Source organism: Balaenoptera physalus, assembly GCF_965194825.1.
Source record: "Balaenoptera physalus genome assembly, chromosome: 4".
NCBI classification, from domain to species: Eukaryota; Metazoa; Chordata; class Mammalia; order Artiodactyla; family Balaenopteridae; genus Balaenoptera; species Balaenoptera physalus.
The window spans coordinates 9,496,434-9,508,920 of NC_138891.1; the positions used below are offsets into that span (position 1 = coordinate 9,496,434).

General features: G+C 39.7%; 1 protein-coding gene across 19 annotated transcripts in view; it reads left to right on the forward strand.

The window, feature by feature from the left end:
- Positions 1–12,487, forward strand: part of TBC1D5 (TBC1 domain family member 5) — a 535,839-nt gene that overhangs the window by 461,244 nt on the left and 62,108 nt on the right. For 18 of the 19 annotated variants that reach the window (XM_082459259.1, XM_082459266.1, XM_082459256.1 and 15 more), the window contains 2 exons: positions 3,968–4,215; positions 8,251–8,316. In XM_082459259.1, the coding sequence (XP_082315385.1) occupies positions 3,968–4,215; positions 8,251–8,316 (314 nt within the window). The remainder of the gene's footprint in view (positions 1–3,967; positions 4,216–8,250; positions 8,317–12,487) is intronic. The other variant, XM_082459258.1, reaches the window with a different exon arrangement.

Consider the following 12,487-nt stretch of genomic DNA (forward strand, 5'->3'; position numbering starts at 1 on the left):
TGGGATCATGCAGGGGCCCCCTGCATTGGGAGCGAGGAGTCTTAACCACTATACCATCAGGGAAGTCCCAATGCTATTGCTTTAATCAGATGTAAATGTGCAGCTTTAAATGCTTTTATTGGGAAAAAGAGAAAATGAATAAGTGAATGAATGGATGAATGAATGAATGAACCAAGCATTCAACCTTTGGGAATATAGATAAAATAATTAAAAATGAGTTGAAAACTCATTATTTGACAGAAATATAAACAAGCATCTAACAACATTTTATTGCAAGAGGAGTGAAATAAACAAATACTAGATACTTAATATTAGACTTGAAAGAAATCTGTAGGTAAGAAGGAAATAAATCAGGGTGGTGAAAAGATTTGGATACCAGGAAAGGAAAGAAGGTTGTGGAGAATTTTTACAGAGGCGATAATTTTTTTTTTTAAAGCTTTGGAAAGGTTTTAGAAGTTGAATGAGAGCAGCTCATGATCCTGGCAGTTAAGAAGGCAATGGAGACCCTAGAAGCTCTTTCAGTAAATAGAGTGTGGATTAGAAAGCCAGGCTGCAAGAGATCAAGTTGGTAGGAAGAGGGTAGAAGAGGCAGCAAGAGTCACCCACCTTCAGAATTTCAGAAACTGTACAAAAAGGGCCCAACAGTGAAGCCAGGTTGGGTTCTGGTACAGGTGTTTCGAAGGATTCCTGGATCTTCAGGAAGCTGCCTCTGTTGCTGCTGATTTAACCCACTGAAGAAGGCTGTGCTAAAAGAAAGTTCTTGGCACAATTTCCAAACAATCCCTCCTAGGTGGTACTGTTTTTAATAATAGTATGTAGTGTAGACAACAGTAACGAAAGACTTTGATTACACAGAGCCAGTTGCTCATTAGATTCGGTGTTCAATGTCTTGTTAACGCCAAAGCCCCCTTAGCATCTCTTTTAACACTATTTACACATTGCCCCCATCTTTAATCCAATCCAGTCCGGTCCTCACTGTCCGTCAGGTCTCTTGACAACTGCATTAATTTTCATTAATTTAGCACACGTGACTTAACAGCCAATAATAATTGTTGTAGTATGTTTAGTATGTCTTGTGAAGACCGCTGCTGCTAATATTTAAGATCTCTCTTAGCTAACTTTGTCATAAAAGCTGTCATGCCTGAAACACAAACAGTGGGCAGCATGCTTAGCATGCTTGCTCTAGAAGTGCATGGGTTATAATTGTTTCTATCTGAAAATACAGTCACCTTCAATAGTTGTTTTCAAAACTCTTCTTATTCTTCTGGAAGCACGGGTAGTGGATGAGGGGAAAATTGGTTGAAAACAAAAAACGTTCAAAAAAGGAAAACAGTGCTCATCCTCTTTCAAGAGCTATTCAGGTGAAAAATGGCTCGGCATGAGCTTGATCTGTATGTTTTTCATGGTTTTTAGTAGTAATGAAGATGCCTTAACCATAGTCTCTTGATAATGCTCTAGCAGTTTCTTAGTACTTTTATCAACGTATGAATTTTAGAACTGGCAATATGGGAATTTGACTAGTACATTTTTGTTTATAAAAAAGGGTAACAACATTATAACTTCTTCATATCCGTGAATTATGAGTCTTGACTTGCATACAAGCAAAACTAAAATGCAGTGGAACTTCAGTATCCTAATAACTCTTCTTTCCACTGTGACTCGCGAGCAAAGGGGATGCACGCAGGCTGCTGAGTGCACTGCAGTGCCAGAGGTGAACGCCTTCTGAGTCCAGAATTTATGAGTCCTTTACATGTCATTCATTCTTTTTCTCAATAAACATGTATTGAGCACCTTCTCTGTTGCCAAGCTGTAGTGTCTATACATTGAGAGGTCTCTCCTTCCTTAGGAAGCGTATAAAAATTGGAAGTAAGTGGTGCATCATCACTATATATCCTCATCTCCATTAGGAAACATTATTCTCAATAATTTTTGGAAGGACATTAAATAGCTTTATTCTTTAAAGATGAAATGATGCAAAACGAACCATTTGAAAAAGGATTTTTTTTCACATTTCATGCGTTATAAATGAATAGCTCTTTTCTTTTATAAAGCAAATTCCAGGTTTTAAATTTGATTTATCCAATCTCTGAAGCAATATAAGTTTCCCATACCTAGCCCATAATATTAGCTAGGACCGTTAAGACTTTATGGAAGGAGGAAGCATAGTGTTCTTTGCTTTTTATTACAGAACTCCGGATCAGTTCTGTTTTAGTGCCCTATCTAGTAATGGCAAGGATACAGCTGTCATATAAAAAGTAGGAGAATTACCATGTAAGTGCTGCAAGGTAGATCTGAGAGGAGGAAATGATGGCAAAATTCAAGGTAACTAAAATCATAACAAGTGGATCCCTCAAACTTGATTTTCAGTTTCCTACTTTTATGAAAAAGAAGCTAAATGCGAGAAAACAAGCTTCTATTAATGATTGGGCAGTAAAAATGCAAACTTTGATATTGACATGGTCAACCTCCTACAACTAAAATAATTTATAATCATAACTGGTCTTTCACATAATAGCCCTGAGATACTTCAAGATGATGAATCATTTGGGAAGTAATCATTCATTTTAGCAAATGTTGACTTGGTGTCCTCTATCTGCCAGGCAGAGCACAGGTGCTGGCAAACCCTGGTTGCCGAGAGAGGACCTGTCTGAGAGGGAGGGGGGGAGTGGAGGGGAGTTGACTGCGGCTGAGACGTGGCGCGAAGGAAGGATGGACCTTGGCTCTGCAGAGTCATTGGTGACCTCGAGGGGTGGTTTCAGAGCGATGGCAGGGAGGCCACAGCCAGACCTTAGTGGGCCAGGACTGGAGAAGCACAAGTAGCACATTAAGACACTGCTGAAAAGACGTGTTGTGAGGAGGGAAAGAAGTAGGATGGCAACCAGGAAGGAATGAGGGTTCAAAGGAGAAGTTGGGAGACACGCTTGCGCGTGCGCGCACACACACACACCACGGTTGTGTGCTAATGGGAAAGATACGGTAGAAAGGGGGAAATGGTGATGCAGGAGAGCAAGATCCAGGAGCAACAGTCTCCAAAGGTCAGAGCAGATGGGATCTCCCCGCACGTGGGGAGGCGGGCCGTGGCCAGGAGCAAGGGACGCTTCCTTCATGGTAATAGGTGAAAAGGCTTAGACCACAGGTAGACACAGCTGCCTTTTAACAAATATTTCTAGAACACCTGTTATGTTCTAGGCAACTGGCAACATGGCAGAGAGACCGAAGTCCTGTCTCCATGAAACTTTTATTCCAGTGGTGGATGGGGGAGGTGGACAGATCATAGCCAAATAGGTAAAATATGTAGTATGTCAGATGATGCAAAGCGCTATCAGGAAAAGTAAAGCAGGCACGTGGGGAAGGAGGATACGGAACGTGGGGGCGGTAGTGTGGGGTGAGGGTGGACTCAATTCTCGTGGACCAGAGCCCTTGATGTACTTCCATGAACTGACTTCGTGGCTCTCAGACACATTTATTTTTCAAAGTCAGATTATATATGGCCTTGTTCCCACAGGCCAGAGTTTGGGAAATCTATTCTCAGCCTGGCTTCCCAGGTGCCCCCTTCTGTGGGTTACCCCAGACTCGCCCAGCCCTGCACCTCTCCTTCGGAGTCCTCATCACAGGTTTTAGTCATGCATCTATTTATGTGATTATGTGATGGATGTGTTTTCTAGAACCTCCAGGAGGGAAACTATGTCAGTTTTGGACAGTTGCAGTGTTGGCCATAATGGGCCCTGTTTGTTGAATGAATGAATGAATGAAAAGTAAAAAGACTATTTTCCATAAGCCACACCTTTAAGAATCTTGTTGTTTTATTATTCTGTGGTCACTCTGAAATTATCACACCTCACTTCGTGTAGCTGATCTAGACCTTTTTCAAAGCAGGTAAGGTATGTTTTTATATCAACAGAGCATGTGAAATAGAGTTGTCCTCTGATTTAAACAATGACTCTCCACCTAATTTGTTTTTTTACAGGACCAGTGCCAAAGGTGCTCCCCTGAATATAAATAAGGTCTCTACTAGCCTGATGAATTTTGGAAGAAAGTTGATTTCTCCGGCAACGGCCCCGTGCGGTGCGGATGGCCCAGTACCGGGAGGCAGTGGCGGTACCTCCTCCCCGGCTGTGGTTCCCCCCAGGACCCTAGCAGAGGCCCCCAAGCATCCTCTGCAGCAGCAGCAGAGGCTGATGAAATCGGAAAGCATGCCAGTGCAGCTGAACAAAGGTAAGGGAAAATACTAGTTAATCTAGAGGAAACACTCCCAGGGTAGCCTGGGATTTCCTCACCTGCCTATGAGGAATCACCGTCCTAGAAAGAGAAATTAGTGCAAGACTTAATTTTTAAAAATCTGTTATAGTAGGTCCTTTTTAAATGGCAATATCAGATACTATATTGTTCTTAAGAAGGTTTTATGAGGTAATTTGTTAAAGTACGTTTTTTAACATCTGTACCTTAGTATACTTGCATTTGTGTCCTGGTGATGCCCGCACAGTATGGCGTGAACTATCACAGCACGGAACTTGAGGTCAGTTGACCGAGATCTCTGCTAGCTTTGTATAATGATGCTTCTGGCTAGAAGAGCATCTGACGTGGGAAGGTCTGGTACCCTGGGCTCTGCTAGTCACGGCATTTGTCCGTGCAGTTGGTTTGGAGGAAGCGGGTCACCAGGCTTGCAGTCCCTCTTCCAGCTGCTTTACCTCCAAGGAATACAAACTAGAGCCCAAAGCGGGGAAGAGGCCAAACAGAGTATCTCAGGCAGCAGAGTCAGTGTCTGAGTCCCTGCGCTGAGAGAACCACAGGACGTGAGAGCCAGATCGCTCAGCTGACGAGTGTGCACTGCTGCTGGGAGTGCTGTCAGCGGCTCTCCTGCTGCTGGGACTCAGGTACGCTCCTTTCCATTTCAGGGCCTTTCCAGCGCTTCACCTGCCTCCGGTGTTTGGTTCATAAGGGAGCCCTTCAGGTTCTTACTCAGAACCTTTTTCTCTTATTTTCTACTTATTTCCAAAGACGTATGAATTAAGTACCCCTACTCGTAGCCGATGAGAAACAGCCACACTTATTTTTAGTGATGGGACTCTGCTATCTATACTATGGAAGCAAGAAATAGTAGCACGATGGCAGAAAATCTACAAAAATCAATCCTAAGGCCTCACAAAGCATAGTGTCTGTGGCCAGTTAGTGTCAGAGCAAATACCCTCCTGACCCCTGCCTCATCTGTGTCTTAAAGGTGTCCCTGGATCATAGCCAAGTTCAGTAACAGGTGTTGACAATAACAATAGTAATATTGAATCAGTAAGAAGACCTTAAACCATGTTGCATATACTCTGTTTAAGAAGGTTGCATCCAAAATTATTTTAAAAATTAAATTATTGGCATTTAAACTGGTAAAAACTTAAGTTAAATGGACTCTTCTCCAATGATAGAAAATAATGAGTTATTCAATAATGAGTGTGTGTTCTTCTGTTAGTTTCATCATATTATCTATCACTGCCTATATGAAGTATTAGACTTTATATAATTAGTATTTAAATTTCTATTAGAATATTCCATTTACCTGACATACGAATATCTCTTTTAAAATTACATTCTTCTCTTTTTAATGTAGCGCTATCACACATGATTTAAAGAATAGGAGACTTCAGACCATTAACATATTGTAAATGTATTTTAATGCCAGGAGACATGCCCACTTCCAGGATGGAAATGAATGTTATTTTATATATTTCTTAATTGTACTGTTTTACTCTTCTAAACAAATATGATTTCAATATTGCTTTGATAACAAGCTGTAGTCAGTAGTAATTCTAACTGATGGCAGCAAGTGAGTCAGAGAATCTCTTAATGCCGTTAAATTTTCTGAGGAACCAAGCCAAATGACTATAGAAATATAAAGTTGTGTCTCTAAGGAAATGTCAAGTATTAATATCGCAGTGAGTGAGAAAGGAAGCGCATGAGGATGGAACAATTGATGAAAACTAAGTCTCCAGTTATAAGGAAACAACAGAGCGCTTAAGCAGAGTATTTGGAACATGAACATCGCTGGGGCATTTTGTAACTGATCCCTGTGCTGAACGAAAGTGGTCTTGTTTGGCAACTCTCCTTTTTATTTCTGGTTTGTTCTTTTCATGTCAGCCTACAAAAAGCTTGTCTACCTTCATATTAAAGGTATATCGTCCTGCTAATGCCCCTCCCTGCATGAAGTTTTGAATAAAATGGAGTAAAAGGAAGGAGAAAGGTTTATACCAGTAGGAGCGAGGGTAGGTTGATCCGCTTCCTTCATTCACTCTCCAGTGAACCACGGGCAGAATCCTGAAGCTTTCAGACCCTTTTCCTCACCCGGAAATAAGAGGTTTGGGCTGATCCCTGGGGAGCCTCCCAGCCCCAGAAATCTGCGGTTCCTTTGGTAAAAGATACCAACATCGGTTGTTTATGCTGGTGTTTCCCACAAGTGTCCTGCTGTGCTGTGACACTGACAAATCTGCAGGTGTGTCTGTCACCTGGCCCCGGCAATGAGCGAGCAAGTGTTTACCCTTTCAGAAGGCATGTGTTGGAATAGGACTTCTGACTGTCTCCGAACAGGGTCATCTACTTAGTGCCTTTTCAGTGTGCTCTGCTGGAAAATTTGAAAGTTGTTTTGAAAAGTGGTTGTTTACGCAGCTGGAAATCCTTATGGCTTTCATAGGTTAGTTAACTCTCAATTACCTGTGCTTGTATAGGGGAAGAGTTCTACAGAAAAGCCGACATTCATGTATCTGTCGCTTGAAATGCCTTTTGCTGTTGGCGTCTCTGTTGGGGCCGGGGTCCTGAAGGGAGGAGGGAGCACAGGTGATCCTCCATCATTTTCCTGGTGGCATCCAATATTAAAATTAGTCTCAGTCTCTAAATATACATTAATAGGTGGTCCAGAAGCAGCAGAGTGAAATGGGTAGCAAGCATAGAATTGAAAATTTTCGGATGTACAGAAAATGAGGCACACCATTCACCAGTGAATAGAGAGTTAACTATATTAGGAAAATTCAGGACCTGAGAAGTTCCACTAAAAGTTGTTTATCACTTGTTTGGCATATGTACCGATTTATAGATTTTATTTCAGCTATAGGAGAATATAAATGCATGTACCGTTAATTGATAGGAATGGTCTAATGACAACCCAGTAATTTCCAGGTGAGCTGGCTGTGCTGTAAATCATAATGGTAGCAAGCGGTCAAGGCACGGAGGGTTGTTATATAATTCAAAACTTGATTCTTTTTACTATTGTGTAAAAGCTACAGGGAAAGCAGATCTGTTAATCATACGTTATCGTACATAGAAAATATGGTGCCTTTTAAGAAGGCTTGTTTTTCAGCTCGTTAATCTCAAAATAGCATGGGGCTTCAGATGCTGATCTATCCAGGGGATGATTCTGTCCACAGGGACTGTGCTTCATGTTTGTCATCCAGGAAGGAAATCAAAGAACCAAAAAAACCTTCCTTCTCAGTGGTCGTGTACCTCAAGTGCTTCACAGTATTTCCTTTTCCTTTCTTTCCTGCATTTTTTAAATGTACTCCCTTCCCCCCACCCCCCTTTCCCTCTGTTTTTTGAATTTGAACACTTCTTTATTTTAAGCATTTACTGCAGGTCCAATTTGTAAATGAAATCTCGCCTATAATAAGTATATCAAGTTTAAAGGGTATGCAGTTCACAGGTTTATTTTTACATGTTGACATTTATAAGTGCATGTGGTAACTTATGAAATCTTTTCAATACTTAATATGAAATTAGAACTTGTTTAGGTCTTTATCTTATCACTGAAGAAATTGGTTTCAAGTTTAGTTAAAAATAAATTTTGTCTGTTGCAGGAGGAAATCAATTTCAGAAGAATGTTGACTTCTTAATAAAGGCATATAACTTACTTTGGGATAAAGATTTTTTTTAAAAAATAAGAAAATATAAAATCATGCTGTTATTTGTAGCATAATGAAATCTGCTCAGCCAAGTCTTTTGATGGCTAAAATTTCCTATACTTTAGACTAGTAGAAACTTGTTTTTTTCCTTAACAAAAACAGGCACAAAAGCTTTTTAGGAAACACTTTTTAAAAATCAGTTCCTTTAAAAAATATTTTATGTTAATTTTTCTAAGATTGTGTTGTATTTTCTGTTTGACTGTACTTTTAGTAATTAGGTTGATAAGTAAAAGTATTCCAGCATTAAATATGAAAGAAAAGTTGATTTTTTTTTTCTTCTTTATGAAATCTAATTATTTTTTCTTATGAAATCCAGGCGATGTAGTTACAGGAAGCGATGCTCAGGTTTCTGTTCCTGTCCAGACCCTAACTGACCTCCCAGGTATAGTTACCATGGCAATGCAGTATCTCTTTGCCTGCAGTACTATCATTGCCTCTTCCCAAGCTCCATTTTCCTTTTTGCCCACCTTCCATTCATGCTGTTTATCAGTTCACTCCATTGTTCAGCCACTGAGTGGCACTGTTGTTAAGAACAAAAGTCCCCTCTCATGTCATATCGTGCTGATGCCAAATCCGGTTAAGATGTGGGTTTTTTATCAAGTTTGCACCAGCTTCTTTCCTTGCCGAAATATGGTCACTCTAGATTTTGAGATTATTTTACCACCACGTTTTATTTGGCAGCTCACGCTGAAGTGTTCTTTCAGTTGTGCATAGGTGCTCTGTGACAGGATTTGACAAATTAGTTCTGAGGTTAAGACATTTTAGATGCTGTGTGTATGCATATTATTGTATGTATTAGCCAGAGGTACTTATTATATTTTAACTAAAAGAATTACAACTTGATTCTGAAATACGTTTTTAAGTACAGGCTTTGTACTATGAATCATATTAACAGAATTAAATTTCAGTGTGACAAATCTCTATGTAGAGTCATTGGCAATGATTTAAAATAAAAAGATAATAGTTAAATATCATAACTGTGTGTTCAAAATCTAGAACAAGTTTATTTAAGAAACACAGAATAATAGTAATCCATATTCAGCAGCTCCTGTGGAATTTAGAAACATATAAATATTTAAAGTTGCTGCATTCATCTTTTATTATATAATCTTTTAGATTAAAAATATGCTTTATTTTAATACAGAGAGGAATTCTGTATTAAATGGAAGCCTAGACTAACTTTAAGAATCCTCCATTCAAATTCAGACAAAAAAGATAGCCGTATTAATTGAAATTCCTATCAAATTCTTCCTTAATTTAAAATATCCACACAGTACAATCATGCTACTAGTATTAAAATACTGTTCTAATAATGATATGTCTCCATAATATCTGTGCTTTTTAATAAATTAACAGAAAACAATATATTGTGATTAGGAGATCAGTGGTGTGTTGACTTAACATCTTAAAAAACATACTGTGGCACAGAGGGGTGTGATCTGACTTCTATATATAGTTCTGTGTTTCACAGGTACTGTTTCTGGCTGTGTTCTGGTAAGTGAACCAGCTGACCTTTAGGGCTTTTCAAGCTCAGGGATTCTGTGAAAAGCTGCTGTTTACTCTGCTTGGTGTCTGTGGAGTGATCTGTATAACAAAGGGGTGCAGTAGCATGGCCAGTAGAAGAGGCAGATCACCTCCAGATGACTTCTCTTTAGCTTTGTCAGTTATTGCGCTTAGATGAATATTGATGTGATCTTCTGATACGGTGAGGATTCGTAGGACTTAAATTTGTTTCCTAAAATTAAAATCTGAGCCCCCCAGGCAACTTCGTTTTTGGCCTCGCCACGTGGCTCACGGGATCTTAGTTCCTCGACCAGGGATCAACTCGGGCCCTTGGCACTGAAAGCGCGGAGTCCTAACCACTGGACTGCCAGGGAATTCCCCCCAGGCAACTTTTTAACCAGAGTTTTTTTATCCCAAAGTGAGTTCGCCTGCAGAGTATTCCTCTGGGTATTGAAGCCTGATCGTTTTATTTATACCTGTGGAAAGAGAAAGCTGAAGGCTGGCTTGTCTGTTCTGGCTTCTGCTTTTATGCTACTGCTCAGTCCATGTTTTCCTGCAGACCAGAGCCACGTGAACAGTGTCGCTTTTTAAATAGACGCTTAAAGAAGGAGGTTGTATCATTTTGTTCAAATAACTTGTGTTGTAGAAGTAGAATCATCTCATTCACTTATTCAACCAGTGTTCATTGAGTGCCAACTGTGTGCCGAGCTCTGTTTCCATCAGTCCCTTGGGCTTCCCTCCAGCTTCACCAGGCTGCTAGGGCATCCCCGGTGCTTTAGATGACCCAGCAAGCCCTCATGGTCAGGAACCAGCTCCTTTTCTGATACCCTGTTCTAAATTACCCTGCCTGCCCTGTTCCAACAGAGACTGTATCAGTCTGACAGGGAAGAGTCCAGTGGCTTAATGAGACATGAGGCCAGATAAAGAGCTTCCAATCTGTGATGAGACAGTAGGATGATACCTACCCGGATTTGGAGAAGTCACAGTATGTTTCCCTCAACACACTTCCTGCAGAGTGTCAGAAAGCAAGGGGAAGCAGAAGTAAACCAAAATAGTCAGTGGTGGCAACAAAAAACTTTCTAACAATCTCTGCTTGTTAGGGTCAGTAATATTGGAAATTGGAGAACCTCATCAGACGTGCTAAACCCACAAGAGTAGATATACTTTTCATTTCAGGGAAATAAAACTAACATTTAGACTTCCCAAGTGTCTTTTTTCAAAGCAGTGGAGCAAATTTCAAGACATTAAGTAAATATCAATATTTTCAATGATTCTTTGATTGTAGATAGTCTCTTCTTCCCATGAGGTTTCATATCTGTATCTTTGCCTTTTAACACACAGTAATTATACAGGTTTTAATTTTTTGAAGAAAATTCTGAATATAAAGTGAGATCTCACAATTTAGGTCAATAAATAATATTTGGAAAATTGTTGGAAAGTTCCATTTTATATTTCTCAGTGTAGGTTGCAATCATAAAAAAATGTGCCACAGGACAGTTCACTTTTGGCAACTCAAAGAGTTTCTTCAAAATTATTTTTGGAAATGGCACATCTACCCCCAGGAACTTTTTTCGAGAGATACTTAGGAATTATTAATTCATAAACTAAAAAACTTTAAAATATGGGGAGATAGACACACGCATATACACAGACATTACTTCTAAAGAGAATTGAGAATTTCCAACAACAGAAGTATATAAGTATTATCACATAATGGACCCTTAGGAAAGAAATTTAGATTTCTTAAGTTATTGCCATAGGCAATGTTAAAATTTGTATTCGTGTATATGTATTTATGTTACTAACATGGATGTATAGATATCATAGATATCATTATATAACATTTATCAGGTTGTTTTTTTTTTCTTTTCCATTATGGTTTATTGCAGGATATTGAATATATTTAGTTCCCTGTGCTATACAGTAGGACCTTGTGTTTCTCCATTACATGTATAATGGTTTGCATCTGCTAACCCCACACTCCCGGTCCATCCCTCCCCTCCCCTCCCCACACCTTGGCAACCACAAGTCTGTTCTCTATGTCTGTGAGTCTGTTTCTGTTTCTTAGATAACTTCATTTGTGTCGTCTTTTAGATTCCACATATAAGTGATAATCATATGGTATTTGTCTTTCTCTTTCTGACTTACTTTGCTTAGTATAGTAATCTCTCTAGGTCCATCCATGTTGCTGCAAATGGCACTATTTCGTTCTTTTTTATGGCTGAGAGATATTCCATTATATATATGTACCACATCTTCTTTATCCATTTATCTGTTGATGGACATTCAGGTGGTTTCCATGTCTTGGCTATTGTGCATTGTGCTGTTATGAACATAGGGGTGCATGTATCAGGTTGCTTTTTTAAATAAAAAAGGTTGAGAAAGATCAAAAATCTCCCTGTCCAGATAACCACTGTTGACATTCTTAAAGTAAAACTGAAGTACGTATAATATTAGACAATCCCCAACTAATTAACGGCATTACATGGGAAATAAAACAACCCCCTTTTCTCCTCCCACTTCTTTCTGCCAGCCCATTTCACTAAGGGTATCCACTGTTAAGTTTCTTATAATGCCTTGTAGGAAAAAAAAAAAAAATAGATTTTAAACTGAGAGACAACATGCGAGTCACATTAATGTGTTAACAGCTCGTGCCTGGAGATGACTTCACTCTGGACCTTCACGATGAAAACACTAACAGAAAAGTCCCAGTGCAGGTGACAAGCAGCAAATGGCTAGAACAAAGAAGAGGGAGGTCAAATCAACTTGAGCAGGACATGGTGACAACAGGACAGAGAGCTGCTGCTGCCCACAAGGATGAGGGAGGAGACTACAGAGCCAAAAGGTTATCCTGGTAGATGACCCGGTACTGCTCCCTCTGGGTGTTGTTGAGACATGATAGTCCTGAAGCAGAACAAGTAGTTCCATTATGTTCTGAACAATTGCAGAGAAGTACAGAACATGTAAAACAAATTTGGGGACGCATCAGTTAGCTAGAAAACGCCTCTTTTCCAACAAACACTTACTCCAACAAACATTGAATAAATGAG